Source organism: Perca fluviatilis, chromosome 13, assembly GCF_010015445.1.
Source record: "Perca fluviatilis chromosome 13, GENO_Pfluv_1.0, whole genome shotgun sequence".
Taxonomy (NCBI): domain Eukaryota; kingdom Metazoa; phylum Chordata; class Actinopteri; order Perciformes; family Percidae; genus Perca; species Perca fluviatilis.
This window is the reverse complement of record NC_053124.1, coordinates 38,595,236-38,620,517: the sequence shown is the minus strand read 5'-3', so window position 1 is coordinate 38,620,517 and position 25,282 is coordinate 38,595,236. Positions and strand designations below refer to the sequence as shown.

General features: G+C 41.7%; 1 protein-coding gene across 1 annotated transcript; it reads right to left on the bottom strand.

Annotated features, from left to right (window-relative positions):
• Positions 1 to 5,636: 5,636 nt before the first annotated feature.
• LOC120571044 (gastrula zinc finger protein XlCGF57.1-like) lies at positions 5,637 to 7,921 on the bottom strand. The gene has a single exon (XM_039819744.1). The coding sequence runs from the start codon at positions 7,804 to 7,806 to the stop codon at positions 6,214 to 6,216; it is 1,593 nt and encodes a 530-aa protein (XP_039675678.1). The 5' UTR covers positions 7,807 to 7,921; the 3' UTR covers positions 5,637 to 6,213.
• Between the last annotated feature and the right edge of the window lie 17,361 nt (positions 7,922 to 25,282).

Genomic DNA, 25,282 nt, shown 5'->3' with positions numbered 1-25,282 from the left:
ATGACCATTACCACCTACGTGAAGTATGATCTTACTGTATTTACGGTTCTTTTTAGCCAGCAGCTTTAGATGGGTTTCTATATCGCCCGCTCCAGCCCCGGGGACACATATGACCGCAGCCGCTGGGGCCGCCGGCTTCACATGTCGCAGTATAGAGATAATAACCAGAGTTGGCTTCTCAGCGGGTGTATCACTGAGTAGGGAGAAACTGTTAGAGAGGCGAAGATGCTCCGGTTTAGAGCGACCGTCATCATGTGCACTCCCTGGTTTAGATCTAGATCTAACGCTACGCTTCCCTCGGACAGTCACTCGCCCGGCTGCTCAGGGCCTGATTTAAACAATAAAGCAGAGTTGAGTACGTTTTTGCTGGAGCAGCAAACTAGCGTTTGGAACACGGGAACAGGCAGGTGTTATTTTATTGTTCACATCAGTATTATGCTTAGCTTGGCTGATTAGAGGTTTTAATTTGACTTGTAACTTTGCTTCATTTTGACTTCTACTCTAGCGGTCTCCCAGAAAAACTTCCCTGTGGTGACTGCAGCGGATGCGGAGGAACCCACAGTGCTCCCCCACCCCTCACAATATCCTAACAGCCCAGTGTCAAAGGTGGACTCATTTCTGGGCTCCATCATTTTCCAGGACCTGAAGTGGGAGTCCAACATCCTTAAAAAGGCTCAGCAGATGATGTACTTCATACGGCAACTGCAGAAGCATGGCCTACCACAAGAGCTGTTGGCCATCTTCTACACTGCTGCCATCCTCCTGCCTCCTCCCCTCTGGCAGGCGCTACAGATTTCTGCACACAAGAACAACCAGACACAAGAACAGCTTCTTTCCCTCTGCCATCACTCTCCTGAACTGCTGATACGTGGGGTCATCCCCACTTTGGCCATTCACCTACACATTACATAATTTATCATTCCAATATGCATCTTGCACAATACATTTGCACTCTACTCCATGTGTACTTGTATTGATATGTCTTATTTGTATAGTGTGTTTTTTGTATATTGTGTTTATGTGCCTATATGTATGTTGTCTCTATTGTACAATATGTGTCTATATGGCCAATAAAAATGATTCTGATATATTTTTTTTTTATTTTTGGTACCATGGTTGTTAAAGTTTGTTAAAGGATAGGGAATGTAAAAAAGAACGTTCCATAAACGTTCTGGGTATGTGTAATGTAACCAAAAACTTTCCATGGGAACCAAAACCTAACCAAAACCATAACCTTCAGGGAACGTTCCGTAACCAAAAACTGGGAACCATAAATTGTTAGCTGGGAGATCTGCAATCTGCATGTGATCTCACTCCAAGCTTTTGATAAAACTTGAGAACCCTGCCTACAGCATTTCTTAAACGCCATTTAGTTACTGTAAAGCTGAGAATAGAGCCGCTCTGCTGCGCAGATGTCAGTATAAACAGAGAGAGAACAGAGAGAGAGAGGAAGAAGTAAAGGGACCAAACCTGCTCTGTGTAACCGAAGCTGAGACTTTTATATTAAATAAGAACCTTTGTTTATCTAGACAACAGCCCCGAAATCACCATCACCAAACACACCAGACTCCATGTAAATAATCAGGACTTTTAGCGTGTATAGAGCCAGCATATCTCCACCAGACTCCATGTAAATAATCACTACTTTTAGCGTGTATAGAGCCAGCATATCTCCAAATGTAAATGGGTGAATTAAGGGTTTATTTCAACCAAACCAGAGTGGTGATTGTTGGAACAGTGGAAAGATGAACCAAGACGGCTTTTGGTAGTTTTATTGTGTTTCTGTCCACTTTGAATGCAGTGTGTTTTACGATGATAAAAGTCCTGATTATTTACATGGAGTCTGGTGGGTTTGGCGAAGGCCTGTTAAAGAGCGAAGATTACAATAGATCTTATGAACAAAAGCTTATTTCCATACGTCCTATCGTCATATCGTTGCTGAGAGAAGAGATCCCAGGAAGGAGAGAAAGATCAACTGAAGGTTTAATGACCAAACCTGCTCTGTGTAGCCGAAGCTGAGGGTTGTAAACAGCGTCCAGTAGCTCCCGTTGTCGCTCGTTCTCCTCTTTTGAACGACAAAGTTCCTCCTCGTACTCTGCTATCGTTCTTTCAAACAGCCCAAATATCTCTTCAGCAGCCGCAGTTAGTCGCTGCTCCACCAACGCTCTCAGCATCTGGACTTTACACATTTTACCTCTTTCTCTACACAACAAACACACTCTGCTAACACTCCTTTCTGCTAGACGCCATCTTGTTCAAAGTGTGAAGTTAGCCGCAGTGAAGACTACAGCTTCCGGTGCAGATTAGTTGCTGAGCTTCAAAATAAAAGTCCGGAAGGGTTTTAAGCTTCTTTAGAGCGAACCCCAAAACCTACTTGTTTAGAATGGCTTTTAAAACGTAGCAGTGGTGTGACAATTTCCCTCTCCTCCTCCTGTTTCTATGTCACCTTTTCTGATTTTACGGTTTTCTGTTTCATTCTTTTCATTGTATGATATGTTGTATTATTCTTGGTTCCTGATGTAAAGCACTTTGGATACCTGCTGGTTGCTGTACAGTGCTATATAAATACATGTTGATTGATTGATTGATTGATTGATTGTTGATTTAGAAAAACAGCAAGATAAATCATTAAAATACACATCTGAAGAAACATATTTTATTGCATTTTCAGAGCTCTGAAAAAACTATAAAAGATGATGGTAGATGATGTTTCCCTTTCCTTTTAAATCTGGACCCAACTTGCCCATGGATTTGGGTCTACTTGACCGAGAAGTTTTCTTCTTGGAGTGTGTTGTGTTCTGTTTTTGTTGTTTGTCTGAAGGTGAAGTTAATGTTCATGTTTTTATTTGACAGTTCATCGTCATATAAAATTAGACTAATCTGTCAACTACTTTAAACCTACCTATTTCCTTCTTTTCCAAATATTCTAACAACTTCACCTCCTTATTCAACACATTCTCACTCCCATCTCGTAAAATATGGACGTTTGGTCAGGTGACCTTTGTGGTTGTTATTGACGCTAAAAGTCTCCTTTAGCGTCACATAACACACTTTATCTAAACGCGCTTGGTCGGGACTATTGCCGTCCCTTTTGACGCAGTTAGGTCGTGGGTGGGCTTACGTTTCCGTGACACACGGGCCGGTTGGGACAGGTTTGTCCGGACACACAAGCTGCATCTCATAGCCCTTAAATTGCCTCCTCGACTCCTCCACTAGTCACCCTTCCTCGCGTCTTAGTCCCTTGCACCAAGGAGGCACGGGAGAGATCATGGAGGAGAGGGCAGAGGGAGATGAGAAGTCGAGGAACTATCAGATAAGAGGGTGATGAGATTCAGCTAGAGCAGTGGTGTCAAACTCAAAGCCTGCGGGCTGAACACGGCCCCTCGCAGGTTTTAAAACGGCCCGCATAACAACTTAGGATCACGATACATTTATTCTAGTTGTGCGCCAAACCCCAAAAAGAAGGGAAACTGTTACACAACACTCAGAGCAGAATTTTGGCATATTTGCTGACCTTGAGACTCAGAAATCCCCCCAGCAGCAGAGAGTCTAATATAAATAATTAACAGGTTGGCTGCTTTTAAAAATGTAATCTTTGTTTTGCTTGGTTTGCTAAACTCTAGGATGACTGAAGAACTTTTTTGCTGACTTTTGTAGAGCTTTATGTCGACAAAAAAAAAGTGACAAAAGTGTCAGAGAAAGTCAAAAACTACGAAAAATAACCCTAACCCCCCCTACCGGCAAAATAAGCGACATGCAGCAATACAGTCAAAGATATTTGACTTTTCCCAAAAAAAGCATGTCTGGCCCCTGATGTGATTCTCATTTTCCAGGGAGGCCCTCAGTTAAAACGAGTTTGACACTCCTGAGCTAGAGGCTCTGCCGTCGTCTTAGTAACACCTCCGGTCCAGCTATGCTCGGGACCTTAAATGTCCGAACTCTTTACAGAAGTATCTGTCGGGCACATATTGCTTCAGATTTATTTAAGATGTCACTCAATGTCTCTCAGTTGGACTGATTTATATACTTTGTTAAAAAAAAAAAAGCGCCAAAAAGGTCAACAAAACAAAAACGTTAAAAGAAGCAAAAATGTTGAAAAAGCCCCCTGCTTCAAGAATAAAAGATTATGATGTTACTTTAGTGTCATTCAGTTTTAGAAAAGAAGAAATGTTGGAAATATTAAAATAATTTCAACAAAACTGACATTATTGGTAATATTTTATTATCTTTCTTGGTAGTTACAAAGTGACATGCTCATTAAACTAACATGAAAAATGATCACAATAAAATATATATTCAGCTGTTTATGAAATGTGAATGTGTCAATATATATATATTATACAACAAGTATATCCGACCAGACAATCTGATTGGTCAGCTAGACATTTAGAACGTCCTCAAATCAGCATGACAGCACACCCAGAGCATAAGTAACTATGCCATACTTCAATACAACTTTAAGGTACTTTTAATTGAGTATTTTTATTTTCTCCTACTTGCCTATTGTACGTTATACTGCTCTATTTTTACAGCTTTAGTTACTTTGCATATTCATATTAATCATACAAAACATTATGAATAATTATGAAGATGAGACTTTATCGATCCGGTGGTGAAATTCACAAGCTAGCTGCCAAGTCAAACTTCTGCTGTTACTTTGTGAAAGTAACTCAAACGTAATGCAAAAGTAGTGCATAGCATTACAATTCAGAGACAGTAATATTGTAATATAACTAATTACTCTCAAATGACAGTAACTAGTAATCTATAATGTATATACATTTACATTTTGGAAGTAACTTGCCCAACACTGTTCACAAGTTCCCAATTCGAAAATCAATCAGGTTTGGAAATGTCAGTCCCAATCCCTTGTATATATATATATATTTTTTTTTTTTTTATTATATATATATATATATATATATATATATATATATATATATATATCTTATATCTTTGATACATCTCTTATATCTTTGATATGAAGAGATTCTCAGAGCATTTGACAAGCAGGAAGCAACCATCAACAACAAAAAGTTCCAAGAAACATATAAAGGGTCGAAAGCGCAGAAAAGACACTTTTTTTAAAACGTTTTTGTAGATTTCTTTCGTGCCGTTTGTCACTTTTTGCTTTTTTCTTCTACACTTCCGTTAGTGATGATGGACATACTACGGGCAGGTTTTTAAACTGTTGGATGTAAAAGAGATTCCTCAGAGAACTTCTGCTGTAAATTCTCAGATATTTTATAATGCACCAGGTTCATGTTTACATTAAGAACTGAGCCCCAAAAAAGTTAGTTTACTTCTACATCCTACAACATTTTTGGGGCAACAATAGAGATTAGCTGTTGTTATGGAGACGTATTAGGTCTGGTCTCTCGGTGTGTTCTGAGGAACTTTTTGGACCAACTCGGGGAGAAATAGAACCGACGCCTATTTTTCATGCACGCCAGCGTGTTGGAAGCGTTTCCAGGCAAAATAGAATAGGGAAAGACGTTTATATGTCGTTTAGACATGAATACATATTCATAATTGACATGTTGATGTTTGAAAGTCTCAAGGTTTTGACATTAATGCAGATATAAATGTAATTTAAAATAATAATAAATAATTATCGATTTTCAAATATTGCACCTGTTAATCCAGAAGGAAATTCTGTAGCCTATTTTACTGTAAATAAAGCCTATATATACTGAACTGACGTAATCAGATCAGTATATATTTATGTTTATGGAAAACATCCATGTGTACAGACAAGGCCGCTCACGCCACGCAGCCAGTGTGCAGCAGGCCTTAGAACACAGTACCGAGGCGAGGAGCTAAACCTAGACGGAAAACCCCCTTAGTTGTATTCACGGAAGTCACTTATATTTTATTCATATATCTTATATTTTAACTTGTATACTAGGGCTGCACAATATTGTGTTTCATCGTCTACATCGCGATGTGCGCATGGCCAAAGGCACTCTTCTTGCAAATTTACAAAAGAAAAAAGCCTTTATTTAAAATGGAAAAATACTTAAACGGTTATTTCATGTCGAAATCTTAGTACATTAAAAAGCAAATAGAACTGGGCAGCTTGCTGAGTGCCTTGGACCTTTTTTCTATAAAGATCTATTTTAAGAATCCGTTTTTTTTAGCTGAGTGAACAGGTTTAAAACCTCGACAGTTACCTTCTCTGGTTTAGATTCGAGGACGTATCTCCTGCCACCGCTAGGGCGCTAACATATGAAACGCTCCTGTGGCTTGGATTAGAGGGGGGGAACAAACAAACGTTATCGTCGTGTGGTTTGGCGGACTGGTTGCTACCAGGTCATCGGCGCTCGGGCGGGGCAACAGAAGTCGTCTCCTGGCGGGTTTGGATGGACCGCGGTCCTCTCCATCAGCTCGTCTCGGTTTGGTTCGTCTCTGGCGGCGCTGCCGTGCCGACTGAGGACGATCACACTCGTGAGTTTGGAGCTGAGAGTGCCAGGTGAATCTTCGCTTGCAAAACCCACAGCTGAAGCGTTTCTCTCCCGTGTGCACGGCCATGTGTTTGTGTAAGTTCCCGCTCTCCGTGAAAGACCTCCGACACACCGAGCAGCTAAACGGTCTCTCTCCCGTGTGAGTCATCGCATGTCTCTTCAGGTGAGTCTTGCGGTTAAATCTTTTCCCGCACTCGGAGCAGCTGAACTGTTTCTCAGCAGCGTTGCACGTCCAATCAGGCTCTCCGGTCTCCTCCCAGTCGTCACAACTGACTTCGATCTCCGCTACGATAGACCGTCCGGCTTTATCTCCAGTCTCTGGTTGTGAGATCGTCGCTGGATGGGAGTTCCTGGCTGCTTCCGTTTCCGTCCGACCAACACATTTATGTTTCCTGAGCTGATACGGCCAAATAAATCGTTTGTCACAAACGCCGCAGCAGAACATTTTCTCTCCCGTGTGCCGTGTCATGTGGTATGTCATGTGCGCGTTCTGTATAAATCTTTTACCACAAACGGAGCAGCTGAAAGGCTTGTCCCCCTTGTGGATTCTCATGTGATTCTTCAGATTAGATTTCTGTCTAAATTGTTTCCCGCACTCAGAGCAGCGACTGACGGAACGAGATGATTTGTCCGTATTACGCTCAACATGTTTCAGAGAGTTTAAAGCTGACTGGGAGTCTTTTGTCTCCTTCCAATCAGCACTGTTATCAGTGTCCGGGTCTCCCTCCTGATTGGTGCACAGTTCCTCCTGTTCCTCTTTAATGCTTGGCGCCTCCGGCTGCGTTGTTGCGTCACTGACACAGGAAGTAAAAGGCGTCTCCCCTGTGTGATGTTTCATGTGGTACGCCAATTGTCCCTTCTGTATAAATCTTTTCCCACAAAGGGAACAGCTGAATCGTTTGTCTCCCGCGTGGATTCTCATGTGTGTTTTCAGATTTGAGTTTTGGGTAAATCTCTTCCCGCACTCGGAGCAGCTGAAAGCTTTTGCTTCTGTGTGAGACTTAATGTGTCTCTTCAGATCTTGGCTTTTTCTAAACCTTTTGTCACACTCGGAGCAGTTGAAAGGCTTCTCTCCTGTGTGGATTCTCATGTGTATCTTTAAACGTTCACCCCGGGTAAAAGATTCCTCACAAACTGAGCAATTAAAAGGTCTCTCTCCTCTGTGATTCATCATGTGTGTCTTCAGATGTTCTTTGCGGCCAAATCCTTTACCACACTCAGAGCAGCTAAAAGGTTTTTCTCCTGTGTGGATTCTCATATGTTTCTGTAAATCTCCTCTCTGTGTAAATGATTTCTTACAAACAGAGCAGCTGAAAGGTTTCTCTCCTGTGTGAGTTCTCATGTGTGTCTTCAGACTGTACTTGAAGCCAAATCTCCTCCCACACTCAGAGCAGCTGAATGTTTTCTTACGTCTTGAATCCTGTTTCAGAGAGTTTAAAGCTGACTGAGGTTCTCTGGTCTCCTTCCAATCAGCACTGTCATCAGTCTCAGTATCAGAAGAGTCTCCAGTCTGGTCTTCAGTCTCTGGTTGTAAAAGTAGATGTGAGTTCCTGGCTGGTTCTGGTCCTCCACAGTCCTCTCCATCAGCTTCTGTTTCCATGTGTTCAGTCTGTCTCTGTTGAAGCTCTGTTCAAGTGAGATAAAAGACAACTAATTTATTTGTGGGTCAGCGGAAGCTGCGAAGCAAAGTTTTTTTTTTACCGTAACATAATGAGAGTTAGAACAAGTTAGACATTTTCAGTGATAGATCCTTCACAAACTGATCAGTCGTGTTGTTTTATACTCCTAAAATAGAAATGAACCAGGTTCTCCTGTACTTTTATGCTCTTTACTTTTGCAGCTTGTTTCCGTTTTTCCCCCTAAAACCCTGTTACCGTTGTTCCTACCTTCCTCTTCATCATCTTCACTCTTCACAGGGACAGGAGTGAATGGGAACTTGGTGATATCAGCCTCCTCCAGCCCTTGAAGCTGCTCTCCCTCCTGACTGCTCCACAGTTCCTCCTGTTCCTCTTTAATGTGTAGGGGGGGCTCTGGCTCCTGCTGGTCCACACTGGAGCTACACTCCTGCTGCTCCTCTTTAATAACGATCTGGCTTTTGTCGTCTGGAGGCAAAGCTGAAACACAGACAGATATTAACGTCAGCTAAAGCTAACAGGCTGATTACATTTCTAATCCCCAGAGCTAAACACAATCTCATATACTGTAGGAAAAGATATTTTGTTTAAAGTGTAACTCTCGCAAAAATGCATCCTAGGGTATTTTTGTGAATGTACGTGAGTCAAACTTTAGTTTAAAAGCATAATTAGGACCGAATCACCACTTTTAATTTTCACCGTATTCTCGTTTTTGGGTCAAATGGCCTTTTGAATGGGATTGCTAGGGGCTCTCTCATGCTAGTCTCAAAATAGCTATTTTCGAAATACTAAGAAGGCTCGACATAACATGAGACTTTGCTTCAAGTATCACCAGGGGCTCTACACCTTAACGCAAGCACTGACAACATTGTTTGTGTACACAGATTTACTAAAAAGAGAGTTTTTGAGCAACTCACTGCAACTCACGTACATTCACAAAAATACCCTAGGATGCATTTTGGCGAGAGTTACGCTTTAACAGCGCTGATCCAGAACGAGAATCTGCAGAATCCAGCCGACTGTTTTTCTGCCTGATGTGAAGAAGTGTTAAGCTTTAGAGCGTGACTATTTTATATTAATGAAAGTCCGTTACATTCAAGCAGCTGCCGAATGAGTTGATACAAAGCTAAAAACTCTCTCTGTGTTTTCTGAACACGGCTATGTTTATTAAATGGTGTCGTCCGGCGACATTCGTCAAAAAAAGCTTCAAAACTGTTGAAAAAAATGACAAAATAAGAGACAAAAAAGTGACAAAATAAGACACACACATACACAATTTTATCCAGTTTGTATCAGATTGGTTTAAATTTATCATTTATTATAATAATTTCTGATGTTCTGTTTTGTCTTTTTCTTCTTAAAAAAAACATTAAAAACTACTGACTACAAAAAGAAATAATAGAAACACTTTGTTGTAAAAAAGTAATGTAACTAAATACATTTACTCCAGTACTGTACTTCAGTCCAAATGTTGAAGTACTTTACTTGAGTCTTTTCATGCCACTTTCTACTCTGCTACATTTCAGAGAGAAATATTGTACTTTAGTTACTCCACTACATTCATCTGTTACAGCTTTAGTTACTAATTACTTTAGTTACTCCACTACATTCATCTGTTACAGCTTTAGTTACTAGTTACTTTAGTTACTCCACTACATTCATCTGTTACAGCTTTAGTTACTAGTTACTTTAGTTACTCCACTATATTCATCTGTTCCAGCTTTAGTTACTAGTTACTTTAGTTACTCCGCTACATTCATCTGTTCCAGCTTTAGTTACTAGTTACTTTAGTTTCCACTACATTCATCTTCCAGCTTTGTTACTAGTTACTTTAGACTCAACTACATTCATCTGTTCAGCTTTAGTTACTAATTACTTTAGTTACCCACTACATTCATCTGTTCCAGTTTAGTTACTAATTACTTTAGTTACTCCACTACATTCATCTGTTACAGCTTTAGTTACTAGTTACTTTAGTTACTCCACTATATTCATCTGTTCCAGCTTTAGTTACTAGTTACTTTAGTTACTCCACATTCATCTGTTCCAGCTTTAGTTACTAGTTACTTTAGTTACTCCACTACATTCATCTGGTACAGCTTTAGTTACTAGTTACTTTAGTTACTCACTACATTCATCTGTTACAGCTTTAGTTACTAGTTACTTTAGTTACTCCACTATATTCATCTGTTCCAGCTTTTAGTTACTAGTTACTTTAGTTACCCGCTACATTCATCTGTTACAGCTTAGTTACTAGTTACTTTAGTTACTCCACTACATTCATCTGTTCCAGCTTTAGTTACTAGTTACTTTAGTTACTCCACTACATTCATCTGTTACAGCTTTAGTTACTAGTTACTTTAGTTACTCCACTATATTCATCTGTTACAGCTTTAGTTACTAGTTACTTTAGTTACTCCACTACATTCATCTGTTACAGCTTTAGTTACTAATTACTTTAGTTACTCAATTACATTCATCTGTTACAGCTTTAGTTACTAATTACTTTAGTTACTTAACTACATTCATCTGTTACAGCTTTAGTTACTAGTTACTTTAGTTACTCAACTATATTCATCTGTTACGCTTTAGTTACTAGTTACTTTAGTTACTCCACTACATTCATCTGTTACAGCTTTAGTTACTAGTTACTTTAGTTCACTACATTCATCTGTTACGCTTTAGTTACTAGTTACTTTAGTTACTCCGCTACATTCATCTGTTACAGCTTTAGTTACTAGTTACTTTAGTTACTGCTCGCTACATTCATCTGTTACAGCTTTAGTTACTAGTTACTTTAGTTAATCCGCTACATTCATCTGTTCAGCTTTAGTTACTAGTTACTTTAGTTACTCCGCTACATTCATCTGTTCCAGCTTTAGTTACTAGTTACTTTAGTTACCTACTACATTCATCTGTTACAGCTTTAGTTACTAGTTACTTTAGTTACTCCACTACATTCATCTGTTACAGCTTTAGTTACTAGTTACTTTAGTTACTCCACTACATTCATCTGTTCCAGCTTTAGTTACTAGTTACTTTAGTTAATCGCTACATTCATCTGTTCCAGCTTTAGTTACTAGTTACTTTAGTTACTCCGCTACATTCATCTGTTCCAGCTTTAGTTACTAGTTACTTTAGTTAATCCACTATATTCATCTGTTCCAGCTTTAGTTACTAGTTACTTTAGTTACTCCGCTACATTCATCTGTTCCAGCTTTAGTTACTAGTTACTTTAGTTACTCCACTATATTCATCTGTTCCAGCTTTAGTTACTAGTTACTTTAGTTACTCCACTACATTCATCTGTTCCAGCTTTAGTTACTAGTTACTTTAGTTACCTCAACTACATTCATCTGTTACAGCTTTAGTTACTAGTTACTTTAGTTACTCCACTACATTCATCTGTTACAGCTTTAGTTACTAGTTACTTTAGTTACTCCACTATATTCATCTGTTCCAGCTTTAGTTACTAGTTACTTTAGTTACTCATTACATTCATCTGTTACAGCTTTAGTTACTAGTTACTTTAGTTACTCCACTACATTCATCTGTTCCAGCTTTAGTTACTAGTTACTTTAGTTACTCCGCTACATTCATCTGTTCCAGCTTTAGTTACTAGTTACTTTAGTTAATCCGCTACATTCATCTGTTACAGCTTTAGTTACTAGTTACTTTAGTTACTCCGCTACATTCATCTGTTACAGCTTTAGTTACTAGTTACTTTAGTTACTCCACTACATTCATCTGTTACAGCTTTAGTTACTAGTTACTTTAGTTACTCCACTACATTCATCTGTTCCAGCTTTAGTTACTAGTTACTTTAGTTACTCCGCTACATTCATCTGTTCCAGCTTTAGTTACTAGTTACTTTAGTTACTCCGCTACATTCATCTGTTACAGCTTTAGTTACTAGTTACTTTACACATTAAGATTTCTGCACACAAAACACATGTAGTTTATAAAATCTGATGTTTGATTCTAAATGAAACTAGCCAACAATATAACGGCTTCAAGTCCAGCTGAGATGCCTTTTACTAAAGTAACAGAGTATTTTTACAGTGTGGTATTAGTACTTTTACTGAAGTAAAGGATCTGAATAATTCTTCTAAACGCTGCTTCCAATTAGGATAAAGCTAAAACATTTGGTCATTTTTATCTGCCAAAATCTTAGGCGATTAATCTCTGTAGCTGTATCGTATGGAAACTTTCCTACAAGTCAGCAGTTTTTGCAGTTTTGAGGACATTTGTCCCCGTAGTGTGTGAAGTTTCACCGAGACGGGAGACGCCGATGTGGCGTTGCTGCAGAACCACGCTGACCGTCGGCGGCCCTCTCGACTCCATCACCTGAAGAACATAAACAGAAGACAAATCAGACTTCATGTTACCGAGCCGGTGTCCATCACGCTCAAGCTGCATTCACATTAGGGCTTTGACTTTTGCCCAAAAATCATATTCAAAGTTCGTTTGTATATTAATATTAATATTCGAATATATTCGAATATTTATTAATAATATTTTGACCATTAAATGCCTTCAGTTTAAAAGAAAAATTAAGTCAGACCCTGGATTAAACACAAACAGTGTGCTTTTGACAGGAAGTTCGGAGCTTTTACCGTAGCCTACGTAAGTGGTCTGATGTTTATAGTGTGCTGGTGTGTGCGTGGAGCTTGTGTGTGTGTGTGTGTGTGTGTGTGTGTGTGTGTGTGTGTGTGTGTGTGTGTGTGGAGCTTGTGTGTGTGTGTGTGTGTGTGTGTGTTTGTGTGTGTGTGTGTGTGTGTGTGTGTGTGTGTGTGTGTGTGTGTGTGTGTGTGTGTGGAGCTTGTGTGTGTGTGTGTGTGTGTGTGTGTGTGTGTGTGTGTGTGTGTGTGTGTGTGGCGTTGTGTGTGTGTGTGTGTGTGTGTGTGTGTGTGTGTGTGTGTGTGTGTGTGTGTGTGTGTGTGTGTGTGTGTGTGTGGAGCTTGTGTGTTGTGTGTGTGTGTGTGTGTGTGTGTGTGTGTGTGTGCGCTGTTGTTGCCAACTTAAGCGACTTTTCAAAAGCGACTAGCGACAAATCTGGCGACTTTCTGTAAAATAAAAAGGATTCGCCAGTATTGTCCAGCGAGGAACGCCATGTATTTTTTTGTGGGGGGGAGAGGGCTCTCTCTCCTGTTGTGTGGCGCAGTTTGTGAGGAGCAGCCCCCGCCCCCCTCTGTGCTCTCTCCTCATGTGCAGCAGCACTGAGCAGCAGGTAGAAAGGGGAGGAGGGACAGGGTGGGGGACCGGTGTAGGTAGGAGAGACAGCAGAACGCCACGGGAGAAAGACGCCGCTGAGCTGGCCTGGCCCTGGTCTGGTCTGGCCTGGCCCTGGTCTGGCCTGGCCCTGGTCTGGCCCTGGTCTGGCCTGGCCCTGGTCTGGTCTGGCCTGGCCCTGGTCTGGCCTGGCCCTGGTCTGGCCCTGGTCTGGCCTGGCCCTGGTCTGGTCTGGCCTGGCCCTGGTCTGGCCTGGCCCTGGTCAGGCCAGCCAGTTTTCTTTGAGAATTAGGGGGGAATGCACCGCGACCGAGCCACGGCCGAGAGACGTGTAGTTACATTTCGAAATGCGTGAAAAAGCCTCAGAAATCTGAACTGAAAACAACGTTTACAAGCAAACACATTTACAAAAAATAATGCCCATAACAGGTTCGAATATTAAGGGCTGGCTAATATTCGTTCGAATATCATTATTTTTTTTAATATTCGAATGATATTCGAATAACGAAGTTCAGAGTCCAAGCCCTAATTCACATGGTTGACTTTTTATTTTTAAAGACAGAAACCATCTCCGTCCACGAGTTTTATCTCACAGATCACATAGTGAAGAAATAATAAAAATGAACATGCTAAGTGCTAAGTGCCTAAGGCCTCCTGCACACCGGCCGCGTGGCATGAGCGTGTCAGCTGCGTGCGTGGCGTGTCCATTTTTATTTCGGCTACCATCTTAACAGGTTAGAGCTTACACACTGCCTGCGTGACACGCACGTCTCTGAAAACGCGTGCGCGCTAGAAATAGGACAGACGCCCAGACGCTAGCAAGTTGAAAGCGTTTCCAGACAAAACAGAATACAAAAAGATGTTTCTATGTCATTTTGACACAAATACATTTAATGAATTACATTTTGATGTTTGAAAGTCTCAACGTTTTGACATAAATGCAGATATAAATGTAATTAAATTATATCAGACTGATGTCATGAAGTGGCGTTTGTGTGTATGTATGACACGCCAATTTGTATGCCGTTTTAGCGTGTTTATCAACGCCGTTTGGCCTCCATTGACCTCCATTACGTGTGAATTATCGCCGTACCGAGTAGTATGAAAGGACGTAAGTCCGAGGAAGGGTAAAACACAGGACTCACCCAGGAGAGAGTTTGTCAACCGTTTAAAAAAAATAATTATTTGTAAGCCTTCCCCAATGTTGGTCACAGTCGTGTTTTTGTGTTTTTTTTTAACACGCGTGTGACGTTCTCGCAATAGTACGCCAAGTGTTTACATCCGCTGTATACAGCGTAAACGTACACGTGGAAAGCTCAAAATGCGTACAGATAACACGCCATTTGGCTTTAGGAAAGTGGCGTGTATGTTTACGCAAAGTCATGATGTCATGTTGATTATATAAAGAATCAGTTATAATAACTTTCTTTCCATATAATGGAATGTTTCAGCTTGACTTCAGTTGGACTCGTAGTGCAGATGTAGGGTTAACACAGCGCTCAGAGCAGGATTTCTCTATTTCTGGGACAGCCCAGGGACTTTCCTCGCTGACGACGCGTTCTGGAGGGTTGCTGACTTGCTCTTGTTTTAGCCGAATCAGCAGCTGAAGTGGCCTGGGGGGGGGCTGTAAGAGCTGGCCCAGTGCCAGGTCGTTATCCTGACAGGGTAGAGAAGTGTGTAGGAGGAGAGAGCGAGACCTGGGACACTCATTGGGGGAGGATACAAACGTGCACGGGGGACAGATCATATCTTTGCTTTAACTTTGATCTTTTAACCAGATTTTAAACAACATTAAAGGGAAGGCAGACACTGTCAAAGAAAACAGAAAATACTTTGGACAAAGAACAAGAATGGAGAAAAGAAAGAGCAGGAATGTTACTGACAGACAGGCAGACAGACAGACAGAGAAAGAGACAGACAGAGAGACAGACGGATGGACGGACAGACAGACAGAGAGAGACACACAGAGAGCGACAGACAGACAGAGAAAGAGAGAGACAGACAGAGAAAGAGACAGACAGACAGACAGACAGACAGAAAGACAGAGAAAGAGACAGACAGAGAGACAGACAGACAGACAGACAGACAGAGAGAGACACACACAAACAGACAGACAGACAGACAGAGACAGACAGACAGACAGACAGAAAGACAGAGAAAGAGACAGACAGAGAGACAAACAGACAGACAGAGAGAGACACACAAACAGACAGACAGACAGACAGACAGAGAAAGAGACAGACAGACAGAAAGACAGAGAAAGAGACAGACAGAGAGACAGACAGACAGAAAGAGACAAATGTTGACGTTTTAGAGGACAGGAAACGCTGCAGCAGTGGGGATGGAGCCTGACTCATTAAACTACCAACATCGACATGGGGTGCCGGCTGCAGGCGTGCGCTGTAAACTTCCTGTAGGCGTGCGGCGTCCCACTCCGCTCGCATCTGTTGCGCCTTCTCTGCCCTCAAGGCCGCTGTGCGCGCAGCGTTGCTCGCCAAGCGCAGCACTCGCATCTCCGGCGTTTCCTTTGCTCTCAGTTTAGCCATGCGCGCAGCGTCGTGGGTCAGGCGTGCGGCTCGCATCTCTGGCGTTTCCTGCGCCCTCGAGGCCGCTGTGCGCGCAGCGTTGCTCGCCAAGCGCAGCGCTCGCATCTCCGGCGTTTCCTTTGCTCTCAGTTTAGCAATGTGTGCGGCGTGGTAAGCCAGGCGATCCGCTCGCATCTCCGGCGTTTCCTCTGCTCGGCGTTTGGCCTTGCGTGCCGCGTCGCCCGCCAGGCGTGCAGCTCGCGCTGCGTCGGACTCAGCTGCACGTGCACGGCGTTTGGCCTCGCGCTTCTGCTTAGCGGTTTGTTTAGGCGCCATGTTAGCGTCAGCACAGGTGGTCTGAAAGAAAGATCACATGTCACGGTCAGTGATTAAGTTCTGATGTCTCGCACACTACGCTCAACTTTCCACAGCGGAAGAGGAAACTGCCCCAAAAAAAAAAAAAGTTGCAGCAAAAACGGTCTGCAACAAAGATTTTATGTCACACACGCATGTTCACACACACACACACACACACACACACACACACACACACACACACACACACACACACACACACACACACACACACACACACACACACACACACACACACACACACACAGAGACACGCACACACAAATGTATGCAGGATAAAGAATGCGTTAGACCTATGTTAGATCTACTGTAGGCTACATATTCTATGTTATAAGGGTTAGATGTCTGTCTCCTGAACACACTGTAAAAACATCTCCTCACTATCTGCTCTGTGACAGCCCAGGCTCCACAGACGCACACAAAAACAAACTGCGCCGACCTGCACCACCAAACATAACGAACAGTCTTCCAGACAATAACCGACAAGAATTGTAAACAAATTAATACCATAACTAATTCCACTGGTGGGACTGTTGAGCTCTGGTTCAGACCGATACCTCCGGTTCAGGCTGGTCCTCATCCTCATCACGGGCTGTTTTCACTCACGGAAAATACTTTTCAATACTCATCTGGATTGAAGCAGCAAACATTCAGTGTGACAGTAAAAAATGACAACATTATTTATAATAAGTTTATGGTGTTTTGACCTCAACAACCCAACTGCATTTTACCGCAAACTTGCGACTAGTTAACTTTCTAAAGCGGGCGCGATCGCTGGTTTGCTAAGAGTCGGGTCGTGATTGTGAATGTGTGATCGTGTAAAGGTGTTCACCAGATAGAGACCAACCTTTGGTGAACTGGTGAATTTGGCCAGCCGTCTTCTCTCCTTGATGGAGACAGACGCTGTGTGCACAGTGGACTCGATGGTGTTTTAAGCCCCCAACGTCGCCTTAAAGGCACTAACCCTCACCTTAACCCTAACTATAACCATTGCTGCGCTGCCTGGAAGCCAACGTTTGGGGCTAAAAACACCAAACACTGCACGGTGGGAGTAGCTGTGTGTGTGTGTGTGTGTGTGTGTGTGTGTGTGTGTGTGTGTGTGTGTGTGTGTGTGTGTGTGTGTGTGTATTTGAGCGAGACACAAGTGACAGAGAGACGGAGGAGAGCAGGGAAAGGAAATGCAGAACAACGTGTTATAAATAGCGGTTAAAGTATATTGAAACGCAATGTGCGGCGGCCGGTGTTGATAGTGAGGCGCACCGCCACACATTAGTCCATGTGTGGGAAACACTGGTGTTTCTTTAGAAATAAACAACGGACAAATAGAGTCTTTAAACGCTTCAGATGTAAAGTTATTCTCTGTCAAAGTGACGTCAGAATGAATGGGAGTCAATGGGATGCTAACGGGAGGTGATGGCTTGGTAGCATCAAAATGGCGCCATAGGAGGTTTGAGTTCTGAAGCGAAGCTTACCCCCCCTTGGAAATATCTTACTGGGACACTTGATGGAACTGAGCCATCGTTAAGGTGATCTATTTCAACTGTACTTTTCCTACTATGACAAGTCAACATGTCTGCTGTGAAAAAGGTCCAGGTGTGTTCGTGTCGGCCGCTGTCCATTTCCTAAGATTCTAAAATGCAAAACATTTTTGGGGAGCTAGTCTCCGTTTTGTTTGACTTCGAACGTCAACAAGAAGTGACGTCACCCGACATCGCTTAGAGCACCTTTAAACAGCTTACTTAACCACTCAAACAGTGTCATAACATACATTAATCATTAGGCCTATTAGATATGCTGTCAATGTCTGAGAGAAAATAACCATGTACGCATGGCGCTACTGCGCTACTTATATTGATTATGAACGGCGAAATGATGACCTACATTTAAAATACTACTCTCTCTTCCAGGACATTCAGGTGAATCGGATTTTACATTTAGTTGGTAATTAGAGCAGCGTTGTTATTTCTTCTTCTCACACACACACACACACACACACACACAGGGTGGGGGGAAAAAAATCGATACAGCATAGTATCGCATTATTTTTCGTGGCAATACTGTATCGATACAGACATCAAGTATGGATCTATTATTATATATGCGTTGATCAGTTTGTCTGCTTGATAATCCCATTTTGCAGCAATACAACTGAAGTGAGATGAACAAACAGAGAAATGTATCTTTTTAGATAAAACAGATGCTGACAAAGTTTCATTTGAAATTGGGAAACATTTGAAGTTGGAAAAAAGGTAATAAAATGCAATACATCGCAGAATATTGCAATATGTTTGAAATCACAATAATATCGTATCGTGACATAAGTATTGTGATGATATCGTATCGTGACATAAGTATTGTGATGATATCGTATCGTGAGGCCTCTGGTGATTCCCGCCTCTAGAAGGAAACGTGACACGCGGGACAAGATGGCCGGTCTCCTGGGTGAAAGTCCCGTGTTTGACCCATCCCCCCCCGACCAACTGTCGGCCTTTCATACTACTCGCTACGCAGTGGTGTAGTCTCCGTGATACGCAGCTATACGCAGTTATACCCACTAAGAAAGCTCCAGGATTTCCATATACCCACTTTTAAAAATGCCCAATGACACGCTACAACATACAGACCCTTTCCAAAAAATTTGAATATCATGGAAAAGTTTATTTATTTCCATAATTCCATTCAAAATTTTAAACTTCCATAGATTATAGATTCAGGGCCCACAACTTAAACGATTTCAAGTATTTAGTTGTTTATTTGTACATAATTTGGGCTTCCAGCTCATAAAACCCACGAAAACAGGATTTCAAAAAATTAGAATACTGTGAAGAAATCACCATTTACTTCTCAGTTTTTGCAGAAAAAAAACAAATTAGGATCAAAGTACCATATTTTGATTGATTTGATATCAATCAAAATATGGTACTTTCAAAACGATACGTCAATCTTCAATACTTGGTAGGGAATCCCTTTGCCTTAATCACTGCCTCGATGCGCCGTGGCATTGAGGCAGTGAGCCTGTGGCATTGCCTGGGAGTTATGGAAGCCCAGATTGATGCTTGCTGTCAGCTCTTCTTTGTTTTTGGGTCTGGTGCCCCTCATTTTCCTCTTGATAATACCCCATAGAATCTCAATGGGGTTTAGGTCCGGCGAGTTGGCTGGCCAGTCAAGCACTGTGATGGCATGGGCATCAAACCAGGTTTTGGTGCTTCTGGCGGTATGGGCAGGGGCCAGGTCCTGCTGGAAGATGAAATCTGCATCTCCATACAGATCCTCAGCAGAAGGAATCATGAAGTCCTCTAAAACTTTCTGGTAGACTGATGCGGTGACCTTGGATTTAAGAAAGCAGAGTTTACCAACACCTGCACTGGACATTGCACCCCAAATCATGACTGAGTGTGGAGATTTCACACTGGACCTCAAGCAGCTTGGGTTCTGTTCCTCACCCGTCTTCCTCCAAACCCTTGGACTTTGATTCCCGAATGAAAGGCACACTTTACTTTCATCGGAAAAGAGGACCTTGGACCACTGGCCAACAGTCCAGTCCTTCTTATGGTGATTTCTTCACAGTATTCTAATTTTTTGAAATCCTGTTTTCGTGGGTTTTATGAGCTGGAAGCCCAAATTATGTACAAATAAACAACTAAATACTTGAAATCGTTTAAGTTGTGGGTCCTGAATCTATAATCTATGGAAGTTTAACGTTTTGAATGGAATTATGGAAATAAATAAACTTTTCCATGATATTCAAATTTTTTGGAAAGGGTTTGTACTTTCCACTCTATGTTTTATATATTTTCAATTGTCGTCTGTGTTTTTAGTCTTGGCGTAGGCTAAATAAAGGGATTTCCACCGTAAATTGGTGCATAAAAGTTATCTGAATACAGGAAATGAAGTCTTTGACGCTCAAAAAAACCCTGGGGGAGGACACCCAGACCCCCCCCTTCCCCAAAGGCAGTTTCTGGCCCATATATATTTTTTCATTTCATTTATTATTATATATCATTATATAGGCCAATATATTTATATACAGTACAGAATACCCACCACAATACATTAGACTACACCACTGTCACTTCGGTGTAAATTCACACGCAATCGCAAGGTAATGGAGGTCAATGGAGGTCAAACAGCGTTGATAAACACACTAAAAAGTGAGTATGCGTCCTGATAACACGCCAATAATGGCATACGAATTGGCATGTGTTACACATGCCAATTTATGAGTTCAGTCTGGGTACAGGATGGGCCAGTGTATTCTACGCTAGAGGAGGTAACTAAGGGAGCATTGAAGCACCTTTTCTTATCTCTTAGACCAGTGGTTCTCAAATGGGGGTAAGTGTACCCCAAGGAGTACTTTGGAGGACTGCAGGACTTTTTTTTTTGATGCTGTTTTTGAAGTTGTCACTTTTTTTTTAAAGTTTTTGTCGCTTTTTGTCACTATTTGACCAGTTCTTGCCTTCCTTCCTTCTTTCTAATGTTTTTTTTTTTTTTCTCCAAGTTTGTCGAAGTTTTGTCGCTTTTTTCAAAAGGTTTTTGGCACTTTTTTTGAAGTTTGTCTTCCTGATTTTTCACGGTATGAGGCCTCCTGCACACTGGCTGCGTGGCGTGAGTGTGTCAGCTGCTTGGCTTGTCCGTTTTTATTTCAGCTCCCACGTTAACAGGTTAGAGCTTACACACTGCCTGCGTGACACGCAAGTTTGTCGCTTTTAACATAGTTTTTGTTGCTGTTTTCAAAGTTTTTGATAGCATTTTCCACCTATTCTTGCCTTACTTCCTTCTTTCTACCGACTTTTAAAAAAGTTTTTGTTGCCTTTTTCAGGCATGTGATTGGCTAAGGACAAAAAAGCAGGAAAATATACGGTGCACCCAGTAATAGTACCGTTTTGATGGGTGATTTAGCAAATACAATTACACTTTATGTTGTTTATGTTGCAACAGCTAATAAAGACCTAACTAAAGACCAGAAGTAAAATTGGGATTTGTTCTGTGGGGGGGCTCACCTTAGGGGGGTCCGGGGGTATGCCCCCCCGGGAAAACATTTTGAAAAATAAACCATCAAATGACACTTTCTGGAGAGTTTTGTGCAAAGCAATGGAGAAATTGAGTCTTACATGATATGTGCAAAACTGCCAGGTTAAGAGCCTATACTTTGCATTGTAGTAGTATCAACAGGTATTAGGGCATTTAGCATTTACATTACTGTTAATCAGTCATCACTTGATTACACACTGTATTACCTTGTTATGATATAAGAAGTGATCCATACAATGTGCCAATAAACATAATGTGCCACATGAAGAGACAGTGCAGCATATGACAGTAGCAACAGCTGAGAAGATTTGGGTCTGTGGTGACCAGGTCCACCTCACACAAACTTCCTTCTCCCATTCTCTCTCTTTACTACAAGACACACACACACACACACACACACACACACACACACACACACACACACACACACACACTTTAACCCCTGGCTAAAACTTACTATTTGAGAATATACAGATTATTATTATTATATTATTATTATACAGACGTGTTCAGGTGAATCGGATTTTACATTTAGTTGGTAATTTGAGCAGTATGCTTCGTTCCTCTTACACTTATTTCTACACACACACACACACACACACACATACACACACACACACACACATACAAACACACAAACACACACACAGAGACAGAGACACAGACACACACACACACACACACACACACACACACACACACACACACACACATACACATACACACACACACACACACACACATACAAACACACAAACACACACACAGAGACAGAGAAAAAAAAAAAACACACACACACACACACACACACACACACACACACACACACACGATTTAAAAAAAAACGTCTGTTCATGTTTAAAATAGCATCTCGGGTCTTTTTTCTCAGACTGACGAACAGCTAACGCAGAGCCTGGCTCTGAACTAGCCCTGGTTAGCTTAGCAACATTAGCCTCATCAGAAAGTAAACCAACCTGTTGTTGTTGTTGTCGGCTTCATTCCCGGTTCTAACCCCCCCACAGAGCAGCAGCAGTATCCGGGTTCTTACTGAACTGAACTAAACTCTGACGGCTTGTCTTTCTGCCGTTATTCAGTTTCAGCTAACGGTTCACTCTGCTAACACAACTCACGGTCAAACCGGCGGAGAAATACACTACCACTTCCGGGAATACCCTTCAAAATAAGAGTCTCTGCTAACACAACTCACGGTCAAACCGGAGGAGATATACACTACCTCTTCCGGGGACACCCTTCAAAATAAGACTCTTATGAGCCTTTACTTCAGTAAAAGTACTAATACCATATTAATTATCATTAATATTATTAATTTATCTCTACTAATTATCATTTCATTATCATCATTTTATCTAGCCCCCCTTTTCTTTTTCATGTGCACATGACACACACACACAGACACACACAAACACAAGCGCACGCACACACACACACACACACACACACACCTCTGCACTTAAGTGACAAGTCCAATAAACATTATTTAATCGTCAGATCATTTCAGTTTTCTTGGTGTTTTTATTAGCAAACAAACAAGACTTGTAACTGATGACCTGTACATTTGTAGCATTTTATGATTTAAAAGAAATAAAATATTGTAGTTACAATTAGAATAAAACATTTTTTATGAATTTATTTACTTGTAATCCAAAAGGCACTAGACCGAGAAATCAAGCAATAAATATTAGAAATAAATATTTGAAATAAAAAAGAAGAAAACACAAGCTATCAGTCAGGAATTAGGAAATAATATATAGATATTCACACAGATGTAAGGCTTTCGCATTTTACATATTTTTGGTATAGTATCATTTTGTTTTGAAGTGCTCATATTATGCTTTATGGGTTTCCCCCCCCCCCCCTTTCCTTTATTGTATTATATATATTTTTGTGTCTAGCAAAGCCCTAAACGAACCAAACTCCATCTAGAAAACAAGCATTTTAACTAGGGCTGGGTATCGTTAAATTAAAATTCCGATAACGGTATTGATTGACAATTCCTTGACTTCGATACAGGTTCCTAAATGATACTTTTTTCGATACCAATTTTATAAAACAAAAATAAATTAAAACATTACAGCACAAATCTTTTAAATTATTTTTGAGCTCCGTCTCTGTGTTACATAGAGTTTTTCCTGCGTGTCTCTACGACGTGTTTGACGTTAGACAGTCGACATTATTAGATCTTGGTAGAAGCATGCTGATTGGCTCACTGACACCGATGAGATCTACTCCTTATGGTTTGAAATTGGGTATTGAATGACAATGCATTTTTAGAGACTTGATACTTAAGAGGCAATTCGGTCGGTGCCTAAAAAGTATTGAATTCGGTACCCAGCCCTAATTTTAAGTTTAAGTTTGCTTGTCGTCTTGCTTTTTAGCACCAGTATTAGAAAAACACCAAACGATACCCAACCCTGCTCAAAGGTCATCTGTAGTTATCTCTGTTAATATGGCTCCATGAATTCAGGATGTGATCAAAATCGGACCAAACACACGGATGGTATTTGACAAGCGACTTCCTATTGAATCCTTTTCCATAAACGCTGCACCTAAACCGTTTCTCCCCGGTGTGGATGGTCATGTGCTCTGTCAGGTGCACCTTCGGTTTGAACCCTTTGCCGCAGACGGAGCAGCCGAACGGTTTCTCTCCCGTGTGACTCCTCATGTGGGTCTTAGGGTTGCCCTTCAGGCTGAAAGTTTTCCCGCACTCGGAGCAGGTGAACGACTCCTCGGGTGGAGGCTTTCTGCTCCGCGGCGACTCGCCGACACAATTGCGAGTTTTCTGCTGCGTGTACCACGGGAGTCTGCAGCTCAAACTTTTCTCCTTCGTGTGCACTGACAGGTCCAGTGTCATGCGTCTTTTGAGCGTGAATCTTCTGTTGCAGAACGAGCATTTGAATGTTTTTTCGCTGCTGTGAAGCTGAAGAGTTTCTTTCTGGACATCATCAGAGTTTGAACCAGATGGAGGCTCTCTACTCTCAATCTTTAGTTCTGAACATTTATCGTCAGCGTCTGGCTGTGAATAACTTTGTGGACCCACGTTCCCCGCCGGTTCCAATCCTGTGGGAATGTTGTTGTTGATTGTGTCGCTAACACTGCATCTGAACGTTTTCTTTTCCTGTGTCGATCCTCGTTCGTCCACTGTCATCCCCGCTGTATCTGAAACGCTTTTTACAGAAAGGTTTTGCAACAGAAATACAGTTAATATCACCAACATTTCTCTTCAGAGACGTTAAAGCTGACTGAGGGTTTCTGGTCTCCTTCCAATCAGCACTGTCATCAGTCTCAGGTTCAGAAGAGTCTCCAGTCTGGTCTTCAGTCTCTGGTTGTAAAAGTGGATCTGAGTTCCTGGCTGGTTCTGGTCCTCCACAGTCCTCTCCATCAGCTTCTGTTTCCATGTGTTGAGTTTGTCTTTGATGAAGCTGTGAGGACTGAGCTTCCTCTTCATCATCTTCACTCTTCACAGGGACAGGAGTGAATGGGAACTTGGTGATATCAGCCTCCTCCAGCCCTTGAAGCTGATCTCCCTCCTGACTGCTCCACAGTTCCTCCTGTTCCTCTTTAATGTGTGTGTGGGGGTCTGGCTCCTGCTGGTCCACACTGGAGCTACACTCCTGCTGCTCCTCTTCACCAACAATCACTTTCTGAATGTCTGGAGGTAAAGCTGAAACACAGACAAACAGCTGTTAAAAAACTTCAAGCTTCAAACACAGAAATGTTGCGTTGGTTGAGAAAAGTGCCAAAAGTGTTGGAAAAGTAACAAAAGAGTCACAATAGATGACAATGTAATAGTTTGTAACTAAAAGTACAAATTCTCTGATTCCAGCTTTTTAAATGTGAATATTTTCTAGTTTCTTCCTCGGATGAATCACCTGGAACAGATTCCTTGTTGTTGCTGTTGTTCCGCCGGACGGCCGCAGTGATCCTCTGCATCCAGGCGTCTCTGACCCTGTCCTCGCTGCAGGCGTCTCTGACCCTGTCCTCGCTGCAGGCGTCTCTGACC